Source organism: Octodon degus, unplaced genomic scaffold (genome assembly GCF_000260255.1).
Source record: "Octodon degus isolate 3935 unplaced genomic scaffold, OctDeg1.0 scaffold00257, whole genome shotgun sequence".
NCBI classification, from domain to species: Eukaryota; Metazoa; Chordata; class Mammalia; order Rodentia; family Octodontidae; genus Octodon; species Octodon degus.
In genome coordinates, this window is record NW_004524833.1 from 464,278 (window position 1) to 490,289 (window position 26,012).

General features: G+C 38.2%; 1 protein-coding gene and 1 pseudogene across 1 annotated transcript in view; both read right to left on the bottom strand.

The window, feature by feature from the left end:
* The window catches only part of Wars2 (tryptophanyl tRNA synthetase 2, mitochondrial), a 133,203-nt gene that overhangs the window by 48,667 nt on the left and 58,524 nt on the right, over positions 1-26,012 (bottom strand). The window contains exon 2 of the mRNA XM_004646170.2: positions 12,670-12,927. Coding sequence (XP_004646227.1) covers positions 12,670-12,927 — 258 coding nt within the window. The remainder of the gene's footprint in view (positions 1-12,669; positions 12,928-26,012) is intronic.
* LOC105740992 lies at positions 8,011-8,862 on the bottom strand (annotated as a pseudogene).

Sequence of the window (26,012 nt, forward strand, 5' to 3'; positions counted from 1 at the left end):
CCCCGGTTCCACCAAAAAAAAAAAAAAAAAAAAAAACAACAACAACAACAAAAACAACCCACAACACAACAACAAAAAGACATGGTGGTACTGTAGTGGTGACAGAGAACTCATGTGATCTGTTTTCTACTGTTAACTGAAAATGAAAGTGAAGAATTATGAACAGTAACAACCTATCACACATATACCCCTTAAGTTAGCTAACTTGAAGGAAAATATCCCGATCTTGACAGTAAACAGTTAATTCGTACTCCACGGGCGGGGTAGGGGAAGTGCTGTGGAGTGGTGGGGGCCGTCCCAAGGGGTGGAAGAGGGTCTCACCCATGCTGCACCTGGGCTGGGACCAGTAGGTCCTGCAGGCGCAGGGTAGCTGGAAGCTCTCCACACACTCACCAGGCCTGGGCTAGGACTGGGTCTGGGGGTTCCTGGAATGCGGCAGAAATTCCCACTTGGTGGGTGGGGTGGGGGAGGTGCTGCGGAGTGGTCGGGGGCGTCCCAAGGGGGTGCAAGAGAGTCTCACCCATGCTGCGCCTGGGCTGGACAGTTAATTGGTTTTTTATGAAAAAGCTATCTATCTTTTCAGTAAGTTTCTGTTTATATTGGCCCCAGGAGTTCAGGTCCAACAAAATAATGAAGGTATCTTTGCTCTTTTATTACATCAAAATTTATAACTTATTTGCATCAAAAAATACAGTCAAAGGGGTGAAAAGGCAAGCAACAAAATAGGAAAACTGTTCATGATGGTAGCTGCTCAAAAGTTAGCAAATAACAAAAATATTTCAAAGAAACACCTAAAGTCTTTCATTTGTGTATGAAAGGCTTTTCTCGCTATGCTTACTGTAATATGGTTTATAGGAATGAAATGATGGAACAAATCAAGATGTTTGGCCTGGAAAATTGGTTAATAAATTATGACGGGGCAGACAAACAATGGAATACTATATAGCAATTAAAACAAACAGATCTTAAGCCACATCATACAAACACAAGAAGATATGCAGCATGATAAAATTTACATCAAGTTTTAAAAATGCAAAAGAAATAATATAGATTACTTATGGCCACATCATACGAAATAAAAGTATAAACATTTATGTGGAATGATAATGTTAAATCAATATCATGGCTGTAACTGAGGAAGCAGCAAGTTTCTATTATATTTGCAATGTCTCCTTTTATCTAAAAAACAGAACAGAAAGTAAGTATGCCAAAAAGTTAGCACTTCAAAAGGCATTTACATTTATACTTTCTGATGGTTGAAATATTTTTTTTAAAGCCTTCAAATGAAAAAAAAAAGTCACCAGGAAAGTCTTCTGGAAGCCACATTTTTTGTCTTCTTTTGTTCTTTTTTGTTTTGTTTGGTACTAGGGATTGAACTCAGGACCTTGTGCTTGGTGGGCAGACATTTTTGTCGCTGAGCTATGTCCCCAGCCCCAAGAAAATCTTCTGCAGATAATTTATTTTACTTTATTGTAGTGCTGGGGATCAAACCTAGACCTTTGTGCTTGGTAGGCAAACACTATACCATTCAGTTAGACCACCAGCTGGAAAATATTTTATTACTGAGGATAACAAAAGGCATTGTCATTAATTTGATCTCCATCTTTTAGACATTTTTGAGACAAAGTCTTGCTATATAGTTCAAGCTACCTTGAGCCCAAGATGATCCTCCTGCCTCAGTCTCCTGAGTGCTGGGATTACAGGTGGATTCTGTGCCAGGTAACTTCTGTCTTTTAATCCCAGTTTATCTCAATCCTTTACAACAATAGGGGCCTATTAGGGCAGTACAACATGTAGACAGTGGGGTGGGGGACATAAAGTTAGCATTAGCCAAGGGCGATACATCATTATAGTGAAATCCTTATTATACACATTAAAAGGGGAGTTCAGAAAACCTTTTCAGGGTCTTGCCAAGTCATTAAATTGCCAGACTGCTCGTGATCCCCTGCCTCAGCTTTACAGAGTAAAGACCTCTTCTTGAAGGTGTAATCAAGTTATAACCTGTTCCTCTGGCAACAAAAACACCTCAACTGTTCACCAGGTCACACAGGGTGCTGACCTAAGCAAGGAGGAGTATGTGGGTACTAGTGGAAACTTGGCAGAGAGGGAATATATGCAGAGTTGGTATATAATCAGTTTTCTAACTGCTCATTACTTACGCCACAGGCTATTTAGATCCTTACTTCTGCCAGGAATGCTGGAGGTAATATCAAGTGTACAGATAAATCCCCCAAGTTCCTGACTCTCTGCAGACATTTCTCTGCTTCTTTCTATTCTGAGTTAAATATGCACCTGTTCTTGACATCTAACAATATTGAGAGTTCACCAATCAAGAACATATATTCTGATGTGATTCTCTAATTACCAGAATAAATAAAGACAAAGAGACTCTCCAACTTTAGGCCTTCATTGTACCTTCTAAGACAAAGAACAGTGAGTCAGGTATAACTTCTGTTTGAGCACAGAGAGCCAATATTCTTATAGTCAGTTCCTTTGGCCTTCGTTCAGAAACTGATTCCTCTATCATCCCCTTTTATTTATTATTATTATTGATTTTAGTTTCCTGGGAAACAAAACATAACTCTAACTAGAGAACAAGGCCACATTCCAAAACTGCAGATTCCATTCTCCTCCCTGGACTGTTTTGGACTTTCTATAACACGATGTCTAATGTTCTAAACTGTCGTTTTGCCTGGCCTCGGCAGAAAGCCAGCGCCTAAAGCTACGTCTCCCATTTTTTATCTTCCATCTGGAGGGTGATTAGATTGCAAGAAAGTAACAATGAAGGATGTGAGGAGCTGCACCTCAGAGACATCTGTGGCACTCAGATTGGATCTGCACTCAGGCCTGCTGGATATTAAAGTCCATTGACTTTGGCATTTAGAAAGAGACCTCTGCCAAACGCACACACACAGACACACACACACACACCCTTTTAGAAGAGAGTCTGTAGAGTTTCCCACATATGGCAAACATATTTTAGGGGAAGCACCATGACTATAGGCCAGTGGAAGAAAACAGAAAAAGAAAATAATGAGAAAAATCTTCAATACATCCAAATTGGTTCAGTCAAAATGCGGAGAATGAGTGTTAAAGGATGAGAGATGAACATAGTGGTAAAATCAGCATTTTACAAAATTCTTTCCCTACCTCGCATCATTACCAGGACTTTTTTCTGATCCAGAAGAACAGCACATGGTCACACTGTCTTTATAATCTAGCAGTAAATACACTGTAAAAATTTCATGTAAATTTTAAAATATAAAAAAGTAATAAATGTAAAAATAATTTAACACAGTGAGGAGTGAGATCATATATGGGCTCCAAAAAAAATCAAACTCACAGAAGAATAAGAATATAAAACAATATTTTTCTTTAACACAGTTTCAAATACCCTTCATTTACATACAAATAATTCTGTGTATGTGTGTGGGGTACAGGTGTAATTAATTTAACTGGCATTAACTGTCAAAGCTTTAAGAATATTTTCCAAATTTGTTTCCTTTCTGTAACATATTTAATGATCAGTTAAAGGCTTAATGTATGACAACATTCATAATATTAGGGAACTAACAAAAATACTACAAAATGTGGATAAATGAATTTATATTATCTGTGCAAAGAACTGATTCATCAAATTTCTTCAAAATAAAAATTGAAAAACAAATTTTCAACATCTGCGTTAAAGAATCACCAATGAAACTGAATCTAATCATGTGAATACAAAATAAACTGACAGTAGTAGCTATCTTTTTTTTGTGTGTGTGTGTGGCCAGCTCAGCCTGCCCTAGGGGCGGGGCTGGTGTGGCATGTGGCACCATAGATGGAACTGCAGTCCCTGTGCTTGCCCAAGCTTGCCTAAGCAGGCACTTTAGACCGATGAGCTATCTCATTGGCCCACAAACTGTTAATAAAAATAGCTTTATAATTTAGTGGAAGAAATGGTAGTCTGAGGCCCTTTGAGACCTAACTGCTGAAGGCCTTGCTAGCTAACCTGAGATTAGATGTTTTACATGAAGGCAGGAGAAAAGTACATGTGCATTTTTGGTAGAAAGGTGGGGACACTTCGGATCCTCACTCGAGTCAACACCCAAGTGAGGCATGTGTATGGAACTTCCTGCATCAGACAGGCCTAGTGTGGAACCCTGCAGAAGAACTCCCTGCAGAGGCTAGACGCAAGACCCACCCAGCTAATCTAGGAGCAGAACATCTTGCCAAAGCAGCACAGCCAGTTCGCTTCCAAGGGCTGCAGCAGGAAGAAGTGGAGCACAGCAGCCAGACCCAAGCCACACCCAGCTGAATGAGTTTGAACTTTGTAAATCCAGACATGGTGCGAAGGTAATAACTCTACCAAAGCTGTACACCAAAGGTCAGAGGACAGTGCTATACAAAATGACAAAGAGAAGGAGCAAAATGAATTTTTAGGTCCTGAGCCCACCCAGAACAAATACAGGAGATACTAGCATAGAAGAAATTGGAAATCTTTGAAATAATAGCTTCTGAAGTAAAGAAACAACTTCAGTAAGGTATAGAGGAAGTCAGATCCGAAATAATTTCTGAAGTAAAAAAAGAAATGATAACGATAATGAAAGAAATACTAAGGGCTTCTAAAGAAGACACTGATAAAAAATAGAAAAATGGTGGAATCCTTGAATAAGCAATATAGGAAAGAAATAGAATGCATGAAGCAGATTCAAAGTGATATACAGGAAATTAAAACCTCAATCACAAACTGGCAAAACCATTTGAATGAAAGTGAAAACAGACTTTCAGACCTTGAAGACACTATTGCAACTAGCGAAAAGGTAAGAAAAGATCTCTTAAAAACAACTAGGAGCAGGAAAAAAATAATTCAACATCTGCAAGATGATGCAAAGATGAACAACGTAAGACTAATAGGCATCAATGAGAAAGAAGTAGTCAATACAAATGATATAAAAAGAATAAAAAAAAAGAATATGGGCAGAAATAACAGCAGAAAACTTCCCAAGTATAGGGAAACAATCTGACATTCAGGTAACTGAAGCATATAGAATTCCAAATAGTATCAACTCAATTAAAATGACACCCAGACATATACTAATCAAGATCCTAGAAATGCAGCACAGGAACAGTATACTAAAACCCGCTAGAGAAAAGAAATAGATCACATTTAAAGGAAAACCCATCAGAATAATGGTGGATTTCTCTTCACAAACCGCCAAGTCAAGAAGAGCATGGAGAAACGTACTTCAAGTCTCGCAAGAAAACAAATTCCAACCCAGACTGATAAAACTCTCTTTCATGCTAGATGAAAAGTGAAATACTTCCGTGACAAATAACAACTAAAGAATTTCATGATTACACAGCTAACCCCACAAAGACTACTAAAAGAAATTCTAGAGGGATCAAAATGACAACTCCATGAATGAGAATGAAAAGAACCCACCCAATAGGGCAAACAATTAAACACAGGAGAAAAAGAGGTATACAACACCAGTCTTTCAATTATTCTTTTGTATACAGCAGCAAAATATTTCCATCAGCATATTCTACAAATGGACTTCTCCTGCACCCTATGAAACATGATTCAGTCCAGGTCTACAGGGTGGGTGGATATCAAGGAAATAGCAGTAGCTCAGTCCCACAAGTGACACCTGGCCACCAATAAGTGTCATGAACACTGTCCATTTCCACCACATACTAGAAATTTGTGTGATATCCTATCCCCGAACTGTTAGAGGTGCTGGTCATACATTTGCCATTCCAGTATTTTTGTTAAGTTTTATTCTCAGTAATTCTTTACCCATGAAAACATTTTCTGAGTTGATATTTTGGTATATAGTAACCTAATCAAATACTGTTAGTACTCTAAATTGATCCCAATTGATCCCAATTCAGGGTACTCACATAATATTTGAATTGATCACATGACAAAAAAATAAACAAAAAAAGGGGGATATAAATGGCCATATTTAGGACAGATATACAGTTACTTTCTCTTTGTCCAATGAGGAGAAAGTTTTGTACTAATAGTATTTATCATGCCTGCATCTTGTACTATGAATACCTACTATGAAGACAACAATATGCAATGTATTAATATTGTAACTGTCCTACTAACCTGTGTTGAAATTGTCTCATTGTTATTTCTTTCTCAATAAAATTAATTAAATAAAAAATGAATTGAAAAAAATGAATTGATCACAGATTCGTACATATCATATACTACATTCTGGCCTCTTGGACGCACAATTTAATTTTAATTTTGAATATTATTTTGAAATACTTAATTTTGAATTAATATTTAATTAACTTTCTGAATATTGTTTAATTTCAATTTTTGTTTTATGATGTTTTTGTGGTACTGGGTGTTTTATATTTATACTGTTTCTTTTACTTACAATCTACTTATAAGACATGGTATGATATTTTCTCCTAGTATTAGAAACTTTAAAATGTATATTTCTATTTTCCATTGATTTTACTTTAGTTCTTCCTTGTCTTTTACACACACACACACACACACACACACGTATGAAAAAATATGTATATAACCTGACATAAAATTAATTCCATTTTGTAGAAATTTTCAATGACCTTTTTAATGGATTCGCCTAATGTAATTATATTTTACATAGTCCTGCATAATTACCATTTTGAGAGCTCTTTATTCTTTATCTAGAACCACAGAGCAACTTCTCTTGCCGTCTGAATTATGGTCTTTGCTATTTTCTTTATGCTACATCTGGAGGTATTAGAATATTTTGAGTATGTATAACTGGAAAGTATTTTACTTGTAGTTTTCAAAGTTAAGATCGCTAAGTATAAAATCCAATGAGGACAGATTTTTTTTTTCAATCCTTTGAATAAATAAGTCCAGTTTCTTACTCACTTGCTCTTTTTTTTTTTTTTTTCTAATGTGGAATAAGATGGCATTTAATTTTGCTCTTCCATAACTAATTTTTTTTCTAGGTATACACTTTAATGAACTTTTTTTCTTTACAATTAGTTCTGGACAATTTCAGTTTTGTGTATCTTGGTATGATTTCATTCATATTTTTTGTGCAAAAGGTTCATTTTTCTTGCAAATGTGGTGCTATAATTTTAACTAAATTCAGAAATTTTAAATGTTTAAATATTTATTACCTACTCCTTCTATTTTGAGAATTCTAATTATATGAATATAAGTTTCTTGATTTTGAAACAGAGAGAACTATTAGATTACTGATCTGTAAATTTTCTTCTTCATACTTACCTTAGACAATTTTTGTTATATTCATTTAAGTTTGTGAATAATTATTTTCACAATGCGCAATCTATTAATCTCATCTTATGTATACATTTCAGAAATATTTTTCTAAAATTCACTCTGTCTACATCCTATATCTTTCACATTTCAGTATTTATCTACAATTTTTATTTTATTTAATTAATTAATTAATTAATTTATTTATTTTTGTGGAACTGGGGATTGAACTCAGGTCCTTGTGCTTGCCAGGAAAGCGCTTTTCTACTGAGCCATCTTCCTGGCCCTTATTGACTTTTTAAAAATGTATCAGTTATTTCATTAGTGTAATAGTTGATACACTGTGTCACCTTGGCTGGCAGTTCCCATAACTGGGCTGGAACTAGGGTGTCATTGGTTCAAACCTAGTGCCTCTGGCTGCCCCAGAGTGACTCAGCACAAAAAGTATATATAAAGGAATTAAGGAAGGTTTCTTGCTGCTCTGCTCCACTTCCTGTCCCACTTCCATGGAGAAGCCGCAGTCCTCTGAGGAGCCGTGGAGTGCTGGCCTTCGCAGTTAGTGTAGAAGTCAGGTTTCATGGACACTGCAGCTACTGCTCCTCCTCTGCTCTTAATTGTTTTCTGCTGCCTTGAACTGCTGATCTTTGCTTTGGAGCCATAGGAGTATGGACTGAACCCTCCAGCAACTGTGAGGTAAATAAACCTTTCCTTCATTTTGAGTGTCAGGGATTTATCCCAACAATCAATAAAAAGTAACTAAGACAATTAGGATAGTAAGAAATTTAGAACACTAATTTATGAAGATAAATTTTATTTGTCAGAGCAAAAACGGATCGCAGGTAGTCCTGGAGCTGAGGAACGGCTTTGATTTTTGCTAAAATCTGTGACTCCACGGGTTTCTGATCCACCTTGTTCTGCTCTGAAATTTGGTATCTCTCTCTCTTGGTGTCAAATATCTCGCCCTCCTGGTGTCTGGGTTTCTTCTTGAAGTAAGCATCAGTGAGGTGTTTGGGGATTTTCACTTTGCTGATATGTTTTTGTAGAGGTGGCAATGACAAATTTCTGGTGTGTTCTTCCTAGAGGAATATGATTAAGGCTAAGAGGCCCAGTCACAAGTAGCAAGCCACTGGCCAACCACTTCAGGAAGACCACTCTCTTTCCTCTATGACACTCGGTTAGGATGATCAAAATGATGCCAGGAGTGATGCTAGCTCGAAGTTTCCGCACATGCTGACTGAAGGATTTCTTGCCATGGCTTAAGTGCTTTCGGGGCACATCTTCAGTAGAGTAGTATCTAGGTATTTTTCGAAGCTTAGCCACCTGGGTACCTCCATTCTTGTCCCCACCGACTGGTTTTGTGATCGTAGCAAGAACTTTCTCCTTCTTTTTCTTCCCAACCTTTGATTTAGCAGCTGTGAACTTTCTCTTGTACAAAGCCTTTCTGGAACACATAGCAGATCGGGACTATCTACCAATTCCTGTAACCAGGACAGGACTTCGGCTGCAGTGGGGCTGCCCTTCTTGGACTTTTTTGCCTTCACCTTACCCTTTTAACCAGTACCACTGGCAGCAGCCTTCTTCATTTTGGGTTTCCTCTCTTTAGTGTCTGGCTTCTCAGTTTTTTCACCTGCCATCTTGCAAGATGGGAAAAAGCTACAGTTTTTAATTTGCTATATAATTATTATTGATTTTCTATAAAGTTAATAATGAGCACAAAAAGAAAGAAAGAAAGAAAGAAAGAAAGAAAGAGAAAGAAAGAAAGAAAGAAAGAAAGAAAGAAAGAAAGAAAGAAAGAAAGAAAGAAAGAAAGGTAACTGCCACTCAGGGAATGAACTGCCATTCTGTAAGTGTGGGACAGAAGTAAAGGGGATTTTCATTTCGAGGCAAGAAATAATGTAGAACCCTTGATGTTGGCTGGGGATCCCTATTGTCCCTCTGCCAGGAGCTCCTAAGGAAAAGGCATGGTGCAGGTTGGCAGGCAGGGGGCAGAACAAAATTCCCAGCCCACAAATACTTCTTATGAAAGTGATACTCTAGGGGTATAATAAAAGCCCTGGATTGCTCAAGGTGTCTAACTTCAGACAGCTAATTGAGAAGTTAATGATTTCACATTATTTCAATGGATATTATTAAACAGTCAAAAGATAATAATTGTTAACAAAACATGGGAAAAGAGAACTCTTTGCTTGTAGGGACTATTAGTTAGGATAGTCATTATGAAAAATGGCACGGAGGTTTCAAAGAAAGTTAAAAACAGAAATGTCACAAAAGCCCATTATTGGGTATATGTCCAAAGAATATAAAATTAGTATGTCAAAGAGATGTCTACATGCCCATGATTTCTGCAGTACTCTTCACATTAGCCAAGATGTGGAGTCAGTCGGTGTCAATCAATTGATGGATAAAGAAAATGTGGCATAAATAAATATACCCAGGGCAGAATACTATTCAGTCTTGAAAAAGAAGGAAATCCTATCATTTGTGACAACGTGGATGAACCAGGACAAAATTATGTTAAGAGAAATAAGTGAGGCATAGAAATATCAATACCATACAGGGCATATGTGGGATCTAACAAAAAATGAACTCACAGACTGGGCGAGGTGTTGCACACATCTCTAAGCTCAGCACTGGGGAGGCTGAAAACAGTAGGATCACTATGAGTCTGAGGTATGTAGTGAGACCCTGTCCCAAATACATTAAAAAAAAAAAAAAAAAGAACTCATAGGGAACTGTTGAGGAAATGGAGAAACGCTGGTGACATGAGATACAAAATGACAGAAGGAACAAATTTGAGAAGCTTTTTGTATACCACAGCACTGAAGTCAACAACATGTAAAATAAATTTTAAATGTTCTCACTACAAAAACATGAGGTAATTAATATGTTCATGAAGTTGATTTAGCACTGTACAGTTTGTACATATTAACAAAACATTGCATTGTACTTATATATATACATAAGTTTCATTTGTCAACAAAAAAGAAAAGGAAATGGTCAAGATTAAGCATGACCCACAGTCAGAAAGACTGAGGAAGCCTTTTGGATTGGCTTCGAGGAAAATGTTATAAAATGCAGGCAAAATGAATACCTCTCTCAAGCTTGCTGCTGAACTATCAAAATTCCTTACAACAGAGCTGACAGGAAAGGCAGGAAGGGAAGGAACTGTGAGGCAGCCTCAGACCTACACTGAGGAAGCAGACAGGAAGCAGACACACGTAGTCAGCACTGCCCCATGCATGCTGCGACCCAGAACTACAGCTTTCTTAGAATCCCTGAGCTTGTGAAGCTCCATGGTACCATTCAGATGGAAGGTACACTTTCTTACCCCTCATTTAGGAAAGGGGTTATGCTGTGAATTACTCTTTCATAACTGCTGTTTTACACAACAATGCTGCCATATGGAAAATGAATAACAATTACTGAGAAATTTAGACCTCATGGAGGTCCCCACCAAAGACCCTTTACAAAGGGAAACACATCTATAATATGCTAATATTATAATATGGTAATTATTTCTGGAGGAGTAAGTTTAAAGTACATTTGTTGAATATTACTGTAAATAAGCTGTTAATAATTACAAGTTATTTAGAAAACCATTTGACAAGGACTGACTGGATATAGACATATTCAGTTAAGACAATATGCACTTCAAGTTGGAATGCAATTTTTAGAAATAGCATCAAAAATGGATAAAGATAGAATTTGTATTAAAAACAGATTAGGGCCAGTGATACAGCTCAGTAGCACAGCACCTACCTGGCAAGCACAAGTACCCTAAGTTCAATTCCCAGTACTGGAAAAAAAAAACCAGCATAGATAAAACGAAGATGATGTGCTTAGCAAAATCATTAGATGATCCTGATGATGACCACCTTTCCATGTGATAGAGAGACACGGATGCAAAGAGCTTGAATAAACCTTATTGCATGAAATATGAAAGACACATTCCTTTCAGAGAGAAAGGGAGAATACTTCTAAGGTAGGTCTCACTGGGACAGAGTGAACTGGAAACAATAAATTTAGAAGAGAAACCCTTCAGGGTAAGGATAGTATATAATACATGTCTCCAAGTATGTGAAGAGTAGCTGTGTAGAAGAGTTCATTTGTTGTCTATATTTAGAGAGCAGACATTAACTGAATGGATGGAAATTATACTTGCTCAGGCATTTTTTTTTTTTTTTTCTCTTTTTTTTGGCGGAACCAGGGATTGAACTCAGGCCCTTGCGCTTGCCAGGGGAGCGCTTATTCCACCGAGCCATCTCCCCAGCCCTGGATGGAAATTATAGAAAGACAGATGTTTACTCAATATAAGCAAGTGTTGGACAGAACTATAGCTTTCCAAAACTGAATCTGAAAAGCCATGAGTAAGTAAATGTTTTTTGACTAAAAAACAAAATTCCTTGGGATAAATTATCTTTATTGGTCTTTTAATGATTGTATTCTAGTATTTTATCAAAGTATCTATGCACTGGCAACAAGCTCAAATTGATAACATAATTGAATTTTGAAGACAACTGCATTTGGCATATGTGCATGCGTTTTGTAGTGCTGGAAATCAAACACAGGGCATGTGCATGCTAGACAAATAGTCTACCACTGAGCTACACCTCAGCCATGTAATTACTATATATATTTCAACCACTTGCTTTGTATGAATTGTTACACTAAGTTCAAAGCATAATAAGACATACATTAAAATAATGATAGATGCTTATGATTAAAGAAAATAATTCTTTTGCTGCAGGTTAAAGTAAATATGTAATGCGGGCTTGATGCAGGTAAAATTATATCATACTTGCTAGTGTTTCTCAGTTATCCTGTATCAGCGCCAGACTATTTGCCTGTCCAAGAATAAACTGATTCACGTATAATGAAGATATTAATCAAGTATTTTGGCTTTCTTCTGAAGTCTTTCTTGGCTTGGCCACAAGACTCTGGGACTCTGTCTTCCAATTTCCCAGCTTATTTTATCAAATCTTATCAAAAACTATTATATAATGAATGAACAATGGGACTTATCCATTAGGCCTACCAAATATATATCCAAAAAGCAACACTTGAATTATATAAAACCATTGATCACTATGTCCTATTCTTGATCAAAGAGATTAGTCAACAGCAGGAAGTCATCAGATTAAATGCAATACAATATAGAAAAACAGTTCCAAATTTGGAAGTACTGATCAAATACAACTTCTTGGTAGATGAAGAACTATTCATTTTTGAAGAATAGTGGAAGAAAAGTTGAAAAATACTACTGAAATATGAAAATACTTAATGATATGAGTACAGATAAGAGAGTAAAGTGAAATAATCACATTTGGTGAAGTCATCCTCAGTTTTTAAAACTCATGAAAAGGAGCTATTTCAATCATTCAAATTTTACTTCAAATAATCTGAAAGTAAAGATGTTCTCAGTTGTAACCCGGCAAGCTAACCTGAGACTGTTGGAAAAGGATGCTTTTCTCTGGGTTTATGCCACAGGCGAGGAGGGCAGCCGTCATGTCCAGGATGCTCTGCTGAAGGACGGTGGGGTCCTGGGGGACAGTGAGGGAGTGGAGGTCCACAATACTGTACAGCACTGTGTCATACTCGTCTTGTAACTTCACCCAGCTCTCAGTGGCTCCCAAGTAATTTCCCAGGTGGAGGGTTCCTGTAGGTTGAATGCCAGAAAACACTCGCTTCATGCTGTCTTTCTGGAAAAAAGAAAAACACATTTGCTTCTGAGACAAGATTCACAATGCCACAGCTGTGATAGCTAGTTCTGTTTTTGCAAACTGAAATGGGCTAGACAGTTACCATCATGGTGTGTATTTTTGGTCTTCTTTCTGCAAATGACTGTGCTAGATGCTATTGATGAGAAATGACAAAACGTATTTTTGCTCTCACAAACTTGTACACACAAAGACACATAAGAAGTCTGCATTTATGAAGAGATAAGTAAGGGTTCAACATGGCAACTTAATCATGACCAGCATCAAAAGATGAACTGTGCAGTATGGGGAGCAATCCCCAAGAGAAAAGATCACTGATTCTGATGATCAGTGAAAAACGATTCAGACATCGACTCAAATTGCAGCAGACATTAAAAGAAACTCAAGGGCCAGGGAGATGGCTCAGTGGAATAAGCACTTCCCTGGCAAGTGCAAGGGCCTGAGTACAATCCCCTGTTCTGCCAAAAAAAAAAAAAAAAAAAAAAAAAAAAAAAAAAAAAAAAAAAAAGAAAGAAAGAAAGAAACTCAACACTTTTCATCTGACTACTTATTTTGCAGTTAAAAAAATGAAGACCATGGCATTAGGGATAAACATTACTTCTGTGTAGTTACAGTTTAAAAAATAATTACTAATATAATTTAAAATATAGTCTTTAGCTCAAAATCAGGAAACATGCAAGTATAATAAAAAGATACAGTGAATGTTTAAACTTTAAAAGACACACTGCCGTGAATCCCCCTCAAAGCACTGCCCTCAGCTTTGAACCACTAATTGCACCATGCATGCTATTTTCTGAAGCAGTTTTGGAAGTCCTCTTTTGAGAATGTCTTTAAGAAGCATAATCAAAACTACAGTGAATGCTGCTGGTGAGTGCCATCCAGTGGAAAGGAAGAATTGCAAAAAAACCCCTCACTCTGTGTCCTCCAGCACAGTATGCACTGGACTTGACACTGCCTGACTTCTGGCTCTTCTTAAAAGTCAAAATGCCCCGGGCCTGCTGTGCCAGCCCTGCCTCCAGGGCACACACTGAGGCAGCAATTGAGACTGGGCGTGGTGGCGCATGCCTGTAATTGCAGCTTTTGGGAGGCTGTAAACAGGTGGATCACTGGGAGTTGGATTTAGTAGTGAGACCTTGAACAACCTGTAGACCCTTCCCTAAAATACGAAAAGTCAAAATGATTAGGAATGGTAAATGTTTTTGAACTGATTCAGGATGCAGAGGTAGTCAGGCCAAGGTGAGTTCATCTAAGGCATTTATGTCACACGGTACTGGCACATATCTCCATGAAAGAGCAATCACTTCCATAAGCACTTTAGAAAGTGGCAAGAAAGATAAGTATGTTTGAAGGTAGAGGCAGTATTCTGAGGCAGATTAATGGCAATGTGTTTTTGGTATAAATTTTGTTAAAAAAAAATTGGATATTCATCATGTATTTTCATCGTATCGTATAAATTTTACTTTGAATACGTTTTTGATAATATTTAACTTTTCTGTACTTCAGTTTCCTTTTAATTTTGATAAAGTCATTTTTTATTTTTCATTTCTTCAAAAGGAGTCTTTAATTCTGCATAAGTTTAAAAAACTCCTTTATTTATTTGTTTGTTTGTGTGGTACAGGGACTTGCTGTGCAGCTCAAACTCATAGTGATCCTCCTCTCTCAGCCTCCCCAGTGCTGGGACTGCAGGCATGCACCACCATGCCCAGTGTTGATGGCTGGCACAGCGTGCCCGGGGTTGCAGGGCCAGCATGACACGCAGTACCAGGGATCAAACTAGGGTTCTTGCACTTGCCAAGCAGGCGCTTAGACCATTGAGCTATCTCTCTAGCACAATTCTGCATAATTTTATGTTTTAAAAACTTCTGTCATTTTCTCTTTGAATAATACCTTCTTATTACTAAGTTACAGTAGAAAAATACAATACCAGGTAAAAAGTGTCATTTTTCTCCAGAATGATTTCAATATTCTAGAAAAAAGTATCAAGTAAATGTTCTATAACTGAAATGTTCTGAAAAAAATGAAATGCATTATCATTCTAACAACTATTACAGCAGAATATCAGCAACATCAGCCTTAACTGAAGAGGCAACTACTATGTTCCTAGCGTCAATGCTCATTGCCTCACATTCATTAGTGTGCTTAATCCTTTATGTTTAATCCTTCTTGCACCAATACCAGAGATAATTATCTCTGATTTGCAGGTAATAAATCTGAGAAGCCCAGATCTTAATAGACTGCCTGTGATCACACAGCTAATAGGTAGTGGAATTGGATTTTAGGACAAGGGCCACTGACCCCAAAATTCATTTGCACCCTCTTCACTCTGTGTTGTGTTTTGCTAAGTCATCATCTATGAAGACTTTTTACATTTTGCACATTTTACAACTTGCAAAATAAAGTTATATATCTTTTATATATGTGAATGTATCTTATCTGTGTGCATTACGTGCCAAATTTCTCTAATGCATTTATGTCACATGGTATTGATGTATGTATATCTCCAACTACACTGCTACGAGTTATTATTAGGCAGGCATAAATTCTTTCTCCTATGAGTAGCTGCACTTCCTTTCATTTTTAGCTACTGTGCTGGCTCTGCGGTACAATCTCATGGTTTAACTTCATCTCCTTATTAAAGACAGCTATTATGAATACTGGCTACCTATACCTCTACGAAGAACATGTTCAAGATATTTGGTTTTTCCCAGACTGTATTGTCATTTATTATGAATTTGCATATATTGTAGATACTAATATTTTGTCAATGACCTGTATAACAAAAATTTTTTTCTCCTCCTTTGGCTATTTGTCTTTTCTTTATGCTACCTTTTGATAAAGAGAAGTTCTTAATTTTATTACTAAAATATATCACTTTTGAAATAGAGTTTTATGTCATAAAATGAACCATTCACTCTCCAGTGGTCATGAAGATATGTACAGTACACACACACATATATACACAGAAAGAATGTGTTGTGTACACAAGTTAACCTTTCACCATTTTGGTCTGTATCCATTTGGAGTATTCTGTTTAACATGAAGTAGGCATTCTATCCCCGCCACCCCACACACAACATGGGCATCTCATTGTTCTAACACCATTTGTTGAAAAGGCTTTGGAAGACCATTGCTCTGGAAGGTCATCTTTGTTGTAAAAGGACTACTGTATGAAGAACCTGGAAAGAATCTGTTCTTACAAATTTACCATTGACCTATTTGTCTATATCTGTGACAGAATCGTACTGCTTTTTAAGTAAGTCCTGGGACCTGGGACCAGGTAGACTGAATCCTTTTCTCTTCTTTTCTTGCAGATTATCTTACCCATCCTTGGCCCTTTATATTTCCTAATATATTTTGGAGTCATTTTATCAAATTTCAAGGAAAATAAAAAATCTGCTGAAGTTTTCTTGACTCGGCTTACTTGAGGCTTACAGATTGCTTCCATCAGAGCCACCACCCTGGACTCCCTCTCCAGGAAACCATACAGCATATTAAGGCTTGGTCTTTTTTTTTTTTTTTTTTTTAATGTATTTAGTATGGAACCTCACTATACAGCTTGGACTCATAATGATTCTCCTGTTTTCAGCCTCTCAAGTGCTGGGATTACAAGCGTGTGCCACCACACATGGCCCAGACTCAGTGACCGGCTCAGTGAGCCCAGGAGCAGGTCTAGCACAGCCTGTGGTGCTGGGGATTGAACCCAGGTCCTTATGATGCCTAATAGGCACTTAGTCCAAGGCTTGGTTTTTATGCCTGACAGATAACCAACATTAAATATGTAACTTACATGCCAAGAACATGTAACTTTTCTCCTTCCCTTTCCCCAGGAACTCCAGATATACAAATAACAACTTCTTTTCCTGATGGGTCTACTAAGATGACATCTCTAAAACAGAATGCTTTACCACAGTTTCATGGTCTACAACTACAGTCTATTCAAGCACTCAAGAGGAGACCCAAAAGATTTGTTGCTGTGAGGATATGAGAAATATCATGTAAGTAACTGAGAACAAATATAATTTTAGCATTCAAAATCATAAATATACACACTCTCACTAAGTTTTCAAAGGACTAAATCCTCAAATCAAAATTTAAACACTATTTTAAAAATACTTTCTAATTAAAAATTGAGAAAAGGAGAAAGTGGAAGGGATAAGGGGAAGGGTGAAGGGAAGGAAAAAGAGGGAGAGGGAGGGAAGGAAAGACAGCGAGAGGGAGAAGAGGGAGAGAAATGAGGAGGGGGACACAGAATGAGTACATATATTAGTGAGGCTTTCTCCAGTACCCAGGGACCTTAACCAGTTTTGGGTTCCTGATATGGGAATAAGCAAAGGAATTTTCAGTCCAGTAAAAAATGATTAATGGGCTTTAGGGTTGATTGATGAAGAGAAAAAACAAAGCAGAAAAACAAACTCCGAACTTAATAAGTGGAAGGGAAAAAAATTCCATCCAGAAATACTTCACTCAGAAAGATCAGGGACTGCTTATGGTAATGTAAAGGGTTATAATGATCAGAAATATTAAGCTGAGAAAAAGAATATGAATATTTCTACATAAATTCCTCCATGGTCAAACTAAGAAATTATTCCCCAAGAGAAATCGAAGAAGCAAATTCTTGAGAAAACTAAAAGAGAAAAGCACTAGAGGAGAGACTGTGGGAAAAAGAATTGTGACCAGTGGGAATGGGCTAGACATGACCTAATACATCTTTCCCATTCTCTAGTTTCTGAGATTCTATACATCGGTGCAGAGGGAATGATACTATCATGAAATAAGAGCAACAAGAAATGTTTTGTTCAATTTTGAAGGAGTTATTAAAAAAATAGAGACTCTAAATAGGAGCTGGATTCCTAGTCATAAAAATATACAGAAAACATCCCGCTCTACTAGGGTGAGTTTATGTTCCCGTCTGCTCCCCCTGCAAGAGCCAGCAGGTGGCCCGGCAGCATGGCAGGGGAGATATGCCTGGTACCGTGAGATCACAGGGTTGGAATGCAGAGTTTAGGTGGTGGGAGGGTGGGGGTTCTGTGTTCAAAAGCACTAGAATTGGAAAAGAATGAAAATGAATGAAGCATGGGCTTCCCAGTGGGCAAGAGGCAAACCACAAAGAAAACAGTGTCAAGATTGGTCCTGAGGCGTTCACTCACTGGAGAGAAGTCTGTCATCCCACCCCAAGGGTGGAGGAGAAAGACAGTGCATTGCACAAAACAGGTCTTCGTTATTATTTCAGACATGTTTCCTCAAATGCCACTGCAACCAGTGCATGTTTGGGTCATTTTAGAAGTAGCCCTATTAACATGGCCCTGGGGCTCAATGTTACCATCTAGAAGAGAGGGTAACTATTTGAATTAAAGTTAGAACAGAGTTATCCACACAACTAATGCTACTTTGGTGAAAGGCATTCCATATATTTTATACTTTTTACAGTTTACTGACTACATTCAATTGCAACTAAAAAAACTATTACTATACTGAAAGAAAAATGTAATCACTCAAGACAGCTTCTGTCTTTAATCCCCCAAAACAAATAACACACATCAAAAGAAGACTGTCTTTTAGCTATTTAAATACTTCAACTTTGACACAGTGGTAAGAAACAAGTCTTCAACAGAAGTGTCTGTTTTATTACAAAGTCCTGCTGTACCCAACTGTCATGGCAATTGTCCAGTGATCACACTTGTTTTAACTACAGTCAAGAGTAATCCAAAAACTTGGCTGAACAATCATTACATCTTATTGGCTAAAAGAAAGGTATTTTATCAAAAACTGCAATGGAAAAAGTGATTTGTAATGTTACAAGGTAACTACTGAGCACCTCTTTCTGTAAATCTATTTACTCTCCTAACAATATATAAATTAAAAATATTTCTTGAAATGCTTACTCTGCAGCTTACATTGCCCTACTATTTTCACCCCATGCCCTAAAGTAACAGGACAAAATAAACAATTCAAAGAAAAGTTTTAATAGGCTTATGTAAGCCATTTTGAAATTCAAGAATTGCACCTCGCTTCTCACACAGTGCCACTCTTCCATCACGGGTTGTGACACTTCTGCAGATACAGATGTATTTTTCGTCTTGAGATAAAATTTAGCTACCAGAAATATTTGCTTGCCCTTCCACTTACTTTCCCTCATGTGATGGAAGCAGCAGTCACCTTCCAGGGAAGGATGATACTTCAAGGCTAAACTTTCACAGGCAGCTGAGTCAGATTTGGTTTGGAGCCTCATCCCCAGACTTCTCCTGTTGTCCTTCTCAGCCTGGCCTTTAAACACTCCCACTCTCACTGACTCTTTCCATCTCAGAGGACAGTGAACTGAGATGCTAAGGCCAAGGGCACACCACTTGTAGCAGAGCTGGGCCCAGAATCCATAGCTTCTGTACTCCGCCCAACTTAGCACCTAATATTCCCAAATTACCCAATTTGCCTAAGTTGAGCATGTATCCCCTGTGAAAGATGTGCTGGAATTCATTTCCCAGTGTGCTGGTACAAGAGACAGGTCTTTGAGGGTGCGATTAGGATATATGTCTTTACAAAAAGGCTTTGGAGGAAGTTCATTCTGATTTTGGCCTTCTTTCCTTTCTTCTAGGTGAGAATAAAGTGTTATTTCCTCCAGAGATGCAACAACAATGTAATATTTTAAGACCAGAGAGCAGCCTCATCAGACACAAGTAGTGATGTCCCAATCTTGGACATCAGTCTCCAGAACTTTAAGAAAGTAACTGTATGTTCCTTACAAAATTAGCCAGTATGTGGCGGTTTGTTATAGAAGCACAAATGGGTTAAAATAATAGGTTTGTTTTTAGCTACTGTACTCAGAAGCAGCTGAAAAAAATCACATATCATTTCTTGGTACTTAAATATCTCTTTGGGCTACTTCCTTCAGGCCTGTCTTCCCTTATCAAACAGTGCCTCAGTGAGTGTCTCCACATCAGATGGAAATGAGAAAATACATAGTCTTGGAAATCTGGCTCCCAAGAAAGCTTATTTATATCACCATCTCACTGCAGGTAAGCTACATTAAATGCATTATTTAAAAACAGCATTATGGAGTTTGGCATCATGGCGCAGGCCTGTGATTGCTGCACTTGGAGGCTGAAGCAGAAGGTGCAAGTTGCAGGCCAGCCTGGGCTGCATATTGAATTTAAGGCCAGCCTGAACTACATAGCAAGACCCTGACCCAAACAATAATACACAAACAAGGGCTGGCCAAATAGTTCATTGGATTAAAGTATAGGCAAGCAGGTGCCCCGGGCCTGCTATGCCAGCCCCAAAGGCAATTGAAACTGGGTGTGATGGCGGTGCGTGACTGTAATCCCAGCTCTTGGGAGGCTGTAACCAGGTTGGTCACCAGAGTAGTCCATCTAGTAGTGAAACCCTGAATACCTTATAGACCCTTCCCTAAAATTAAAACAAACAAACAAACAAAGATGAAACCACAAACAAAGTTTTATTGAGCCAACAATGGGTGTAATACTTGTATACAACATGTACTCATAAAAATCAGTAAAGGTTAAAAAAGGTTCCATGAAGGTCCTGGATTCAATCTCCAGTACTGGGAAATAGATAAATAAACAAGGCTAGAGATGTAGCTCAGGACTGTTTGGGTTTAAAACTCAACATGGCCCCACCTACAAAAGCCTTAATGAGGTATTAATTTATATCCCATAAAATATAGTTAAGAATAAACTGTAGTACTAATATTGTTTAGACAAGATATCATGTCTGCATCTTGTCCTCTGAATAACTACTATGAAGACAACAATATGCAATGTATTAATTATTCTAAAAGTCCTACTAACCCATTTTGAAACTTTTATCACTAGTTTATCTTTTTCTCATTAAAATGAATAAAAATTATACAAAAGATAAACTGTAGATATTCTTTAGTTTTACTACAAAAGTGACGAAACCCAACAACTTATCACTTAAGAAATATTACATAAATATGTACAAAATATTTTCAATTCCTAATAACACTATTTGCTAAGTCAAATTAGCAAGGGTCATATGCTTGCCATATATAACTAATTTACCACTGAACAATTTACTTTTATTTATTTATTTTCAATTTCTTACAATTCAACAGTGTGAGAATGTTGCAGATCACTGGTAAACAGTGGCAGGACTTATTTCTACAGAAAATTGGGGGAAAAATCTAACGTGATTTAATAAAGAATAGAGAAAAGGAGAATTATAAGTGGAGAATGTGTACAGACAACTGATTCAAAAGGTTTCATTATAAAGGGGAGTCAAATGGGACAGTAATTTGAGGGAGATGAAGATTAGAAACATTTCTGTTGTTTCTTTTCTTTCAGTTTTCAGAGGGAGTACTGAAGACAGAACATGGGATAAATGTTCAGTCTGAGCTATATCCTCAGCTTTTATGGTTGATTTTTTATTTATTTATTTTTGGTAGCGATGGGAGTTGAACACAGGACCTTATACACTTTGGCAAGTGTTCCACCATCCCCAAGTAAGTCTTCTCATTTTTATTTTTATTTTTATTTTTCGGTACCGGGGATTGAACTCAGGACTCTGTGCTTGCCAGGTAGGCGCTTAATCAACTCAGCTATCTTCCTGGCCCGTCTTCTCATTTTAATAGGAAAAATTACACCATATTCCAGTGTTAACAGAGAGAAGAAATACCTGAAGATGCGGGAATGAGAGCTTCAAGAGCTTACTTAAGTATGCAGAAGAAATGTGAAGGCTGGACTGCAGGTAGGGTGGGGACTCGGCTGTGCAAACAGCAGCCTAGCCTAGCTGCATGGGTGCGGAAGCAGCAAGGCAGCCACGGAGTCCAGTGTGCCTGGGACTGTGGGGCTTATTCCATCAGAGCAATTTCACTTGTATAGCACTGTCCCCCAACCTTTGTTGTAGAGCTTTGGTGCAGTTATAACCTTAGCACCTACTGGAATTCGGGTGCAGATCTACAAAGTTTGAAATTTTCCAGTTGTGCCTGGCTTGGGTCTGGCTGCTGTGCTCAGCTTCTTCCTGCTGCAGCCCTTGGGAGTGAATCTGTTGTCTCTCTGGCAAGATGTTCTGCTCCTGGACTAGCTGGGTGGTTCTGTCCCCTACTGTCTCTGCAGGGACTGCAGCTACAGAGTTTCACCCCAGGCCTGTATGCCAGGCCTGAGCTGGGTCTGTAGGGCACAAGGAAGTATAGGGGAGAGGGGAAGTTCTCCCACATACTCGCCGAAACTGGGCTAGGGCTGGATCTGGGGCTCCTGAGAATGCAGCAGAAGTTCTCACTCACTGGGCGGGAGTGGGGGAGGGGCACTCCGGAGTGGTGATGGGGTCCCAAGGGCGCGGCTGAAGGTCTCACATTGTGTGCCTGGGTTTGGACCAGAGAGGTCCTGTGGGCCCAGGATAGCCAGAAACTCTCCCACACACTCGCCAAGCCTGGGCTGAGTCTTCACAGGAACTTCAGTGCCAAAACTAAGACAGCCCTGACCACACTGGAATGCTGGACACCCTACAGCAGCGGTGGCAAACCTAAGGCACATGTGCCACAGCCGGCTGTTTGTTATCACTGAAAGCTCTGAAAGTTTAGCCAAAGGTAGGGCAGTATGTGATGGAAGTTTATGGTAGTTGTCTTGTGATTGTTTTGAGCACTGCTACCTGAGAAAGGTCAAAAAGTTCTCTGTGGATTCAATTCATTACCAAGCATATGTAGCCTTAAGCCCTGTGTTTTGCAACCACAGTACAGGATATTACAACAAGTAAGTTACTGTTCTTGGTCTAGGGCTGTAGTTAGTGGTACACAGCTGCCTACCATGCCTGAGGCCCTGTGTTCGATGTCCAGCATCATAAAGCAACAACAAACTCCCCAGGCAAAGCTAACCATAAGTAGCACTTCTTGTTTGGTAGGAGCGTGGGATAGTGGAAGAGAGAAATGAATAGGACTACATATAAGGCAACCCAGTGCAAGATTTAGGCAATGAGTTTATTCTTTGTTGGGAGTTTGGGGTATTTTTTTTTGTACTGGGAATCAAACTCAGAACCTTGCACTTGCCAGGTAGGTACCTGTGCCATTGAGGTATGCCCCCAACCCCGAGTTCATTTTTTTAAGTCATCTAAGTCGTGGCCCATATTCTTTAGGAATATACGACCCACTAGAAGTGGATGATACTTAAAAAAATATTGGAAACATTGCCTGAAATTTGACTGATTTCTAGCATCTGTAATCCATTATCTCTTTTCATCTTCACAACTTATTGAATAGATGCTCCTGTTATCATTTCCACTTGAACTGAGAAAAAGCCCACACAGACTGATTAAGCAATTTGTTGTCCCAAATCACATAGGAAGTGGTGGAAGTTCTGGAAACCTATTAATGCCACAACTAAGCTTTCAGCATTACATTGCACTGCCTTCTAGAAATTGCTATATTTCATACAAATAAATTAGTACTACAGCCAAGTGTCCTACAGATTTAGAGTAAGAGAAAAGGCTGGAAATGTAGCTCAGTGGAAGAACATTTGTGTAGTGTAAAGAAATTTTGAGTGGAATCGTAAATACAGGAAAGAGATGCAATGTGTTAATTATTAAAACTGTCCTACCAATTTGATTTGAAACTGTCTCATTGCTATTTGTCTGTCAATAAAGTTATGGAAAAAAAAAGGAAAGAGATCAGCAAATAGTAAAAGTGTAAATGTATAAAGAATGATCAAAGTACTTAAAATTAGCTTCTGTGCTAAAACAAAAACAAAAACAAAAAAACAAACCTTTAACATATCTTAAAATATTCATCTGGGAAGATACCATTTTATTATTATAGTTGTGGCAAATCAAATTAGGCTTGTCCTGCCTATCAGAACCTTCATTCACACATCCTCATCAACATCGGCCTGATGGTCCTTCTTTAGTTGGTTATCTGAGAAGATCTATCCTTTTGCCAGCAGCAAAAAGAGCTGGCTACCCATATAGCAAAAACAGGCTTCGGATGGTTGTTAAATGTATGAGAATCACACTGTCCTAAAACTTTTCTTAGTTGTGTACACTTTTTGAATGCAATGTTCTCATTAAATGCACTCAATATTAAGAAACAGTCTTAAGAAGGGCTTGGTAGGTGGTGAGGGAATGGAAGGATGGGGTGGGGAGGTGCCCCTCTGCTCTTCTGGCCTCATCTTAGCCAACCTCAGAGGGAGACTGCCTGGGGCAATTTGCAACTACTTACCTCAAGACACTGTAAAAGAATTAATATTTTATTGAATATTAAAATTTCTTTCTTCATGATAGTATGAAATAGGAGAAAGTACTCTAAAAACGAGAACCTGGATTAAAATATAAATATTGGGGCTAGGGAGATAGATCAGTGGCATAAACACCTGCCTGGCAACTACAAGATCCTAAGTTCCATCCAAATGAAATGAAGTGAAGTGAAGTAAAAGAAAATGAAATAAAATAAAGTAAATTTTAAAAAATCACCTACACTAAATCAGCATAAGTCTCCTCATTTCTTCCCATGGAATGATGTATATGGTGCTCCTTAATTGCAACACATGAGGAACTCGCCTGACTCCTTCCTTCCTTGCATAGCTCATTCCCCTCTGCACCCCCTTTTCTTCCTGAAGAACTCCTCTTGGTTTTAAACTCCTAATAATCTCTCCCTGACTCCAAGTCTCTTATAAGCAACCCTTTCCCCTCCTGACACACACACACACACACACACACACACGCATGCACACACACACACACGCACACACACTCCCCCCACATACCTCAACAGCTTTTCTCTTGCTGCTCACCCCCACTCCCGGCCTTTACCCCACAGCTTCCAGGCAGAACAGATCCCTCCTTTAGTTTTTCCTTATTATTGCACAGATCACATCAGTAACTTGGTAAATATTTTCTTATTTGCTTAGTAAATATTTTCCCACCTAGAATACGAGCTCCTCTAGGGCAGTGGCTGTCTTTTTCATCTTTATATCCCTAGTAAATAGCACATGACCAGGTACATTGTGAGCACCCAATAAATGTTAACTGAATACATGACAAATCTTTTCTGCCCCACTTTGGCACCAAATGTAAAGGGAAAAATAACTATAAACAAAATAAAGCCAATGTTCTAGTTATAGGCAGCTGCTAAACAGGTTTTGTTCTACAAGTTTAAAAATTGGTTTTCTAAAATTCAGAAACCCAGTTCCTCAAATAGTAGTTAAACTCCTGGGGCAGCCCATCAAGGCCTCTTTGAGCCCACATAATTCCAGAAGAATAGTTTCAACAGCATGATTTCAGCTGTACCTAAACATTCATAAAATTGTTTTTCTGGGAAAATGAAATCCAAGGTCCACATTGGAACATTAGAAACCTATCCAGAGTTGAGTCCAATTCTGAAGTAGAAGGGATACAGGAGGAGTAATTTTTGTGCAGAGACTGCTTTTGCATATATAGTATATTGTTTTTAATCAGATTTGATGATTACTTGGAAGTAGAACAACATGCTAAATCTCCCTCCAGCATCTATGATCTTTCCTAACACTGATATTTTGAGTACAAGCCATCTGAGGTAGTTTCTCTGGAAGAAGGGATTAGGGCCAAGGTTCTCAAAGTGTGTTCTTTGTACCAACAATTTTACAATAATTTGGGAGCTTCTTTGGCCCCTTCTAGGCCTACTATATCAGGAATTCTAATAGTTGGGCTTACTCTAGAAGAATAAATAGAAATGCTATGCAATCTGTGCCTTCACAGGCTTAGGTGATCCTGATGCATGCTAAAGTTTGAGAGGATCTTTTGGGCACTGATAATCAATTCTTCAAGTTCACTTCAACAGCATAAAATGAGATACAGATGAAAACACTATGAATAAAAAATAAAAGATACTTTCTAAGGCTTAGCCAAAAGTTCTCAATCTTGGCTGCAGTGAATGCTTGCGAGCTTTAAATATACCAATGCCCCTACCCCCAAGAGATTCCAATTTAATCAGTACAGGCTTTGGCCTGAGGATCAGGAGTTTTAAGAGCTCCCCAGGTGATTTTAATGTCAGGCCAAGATTCAGAAACCAGTATCCTAGGACAATTACTAGAACATTATTCTCCAAAGCTGCCAACCTGCTAGGATTCCCC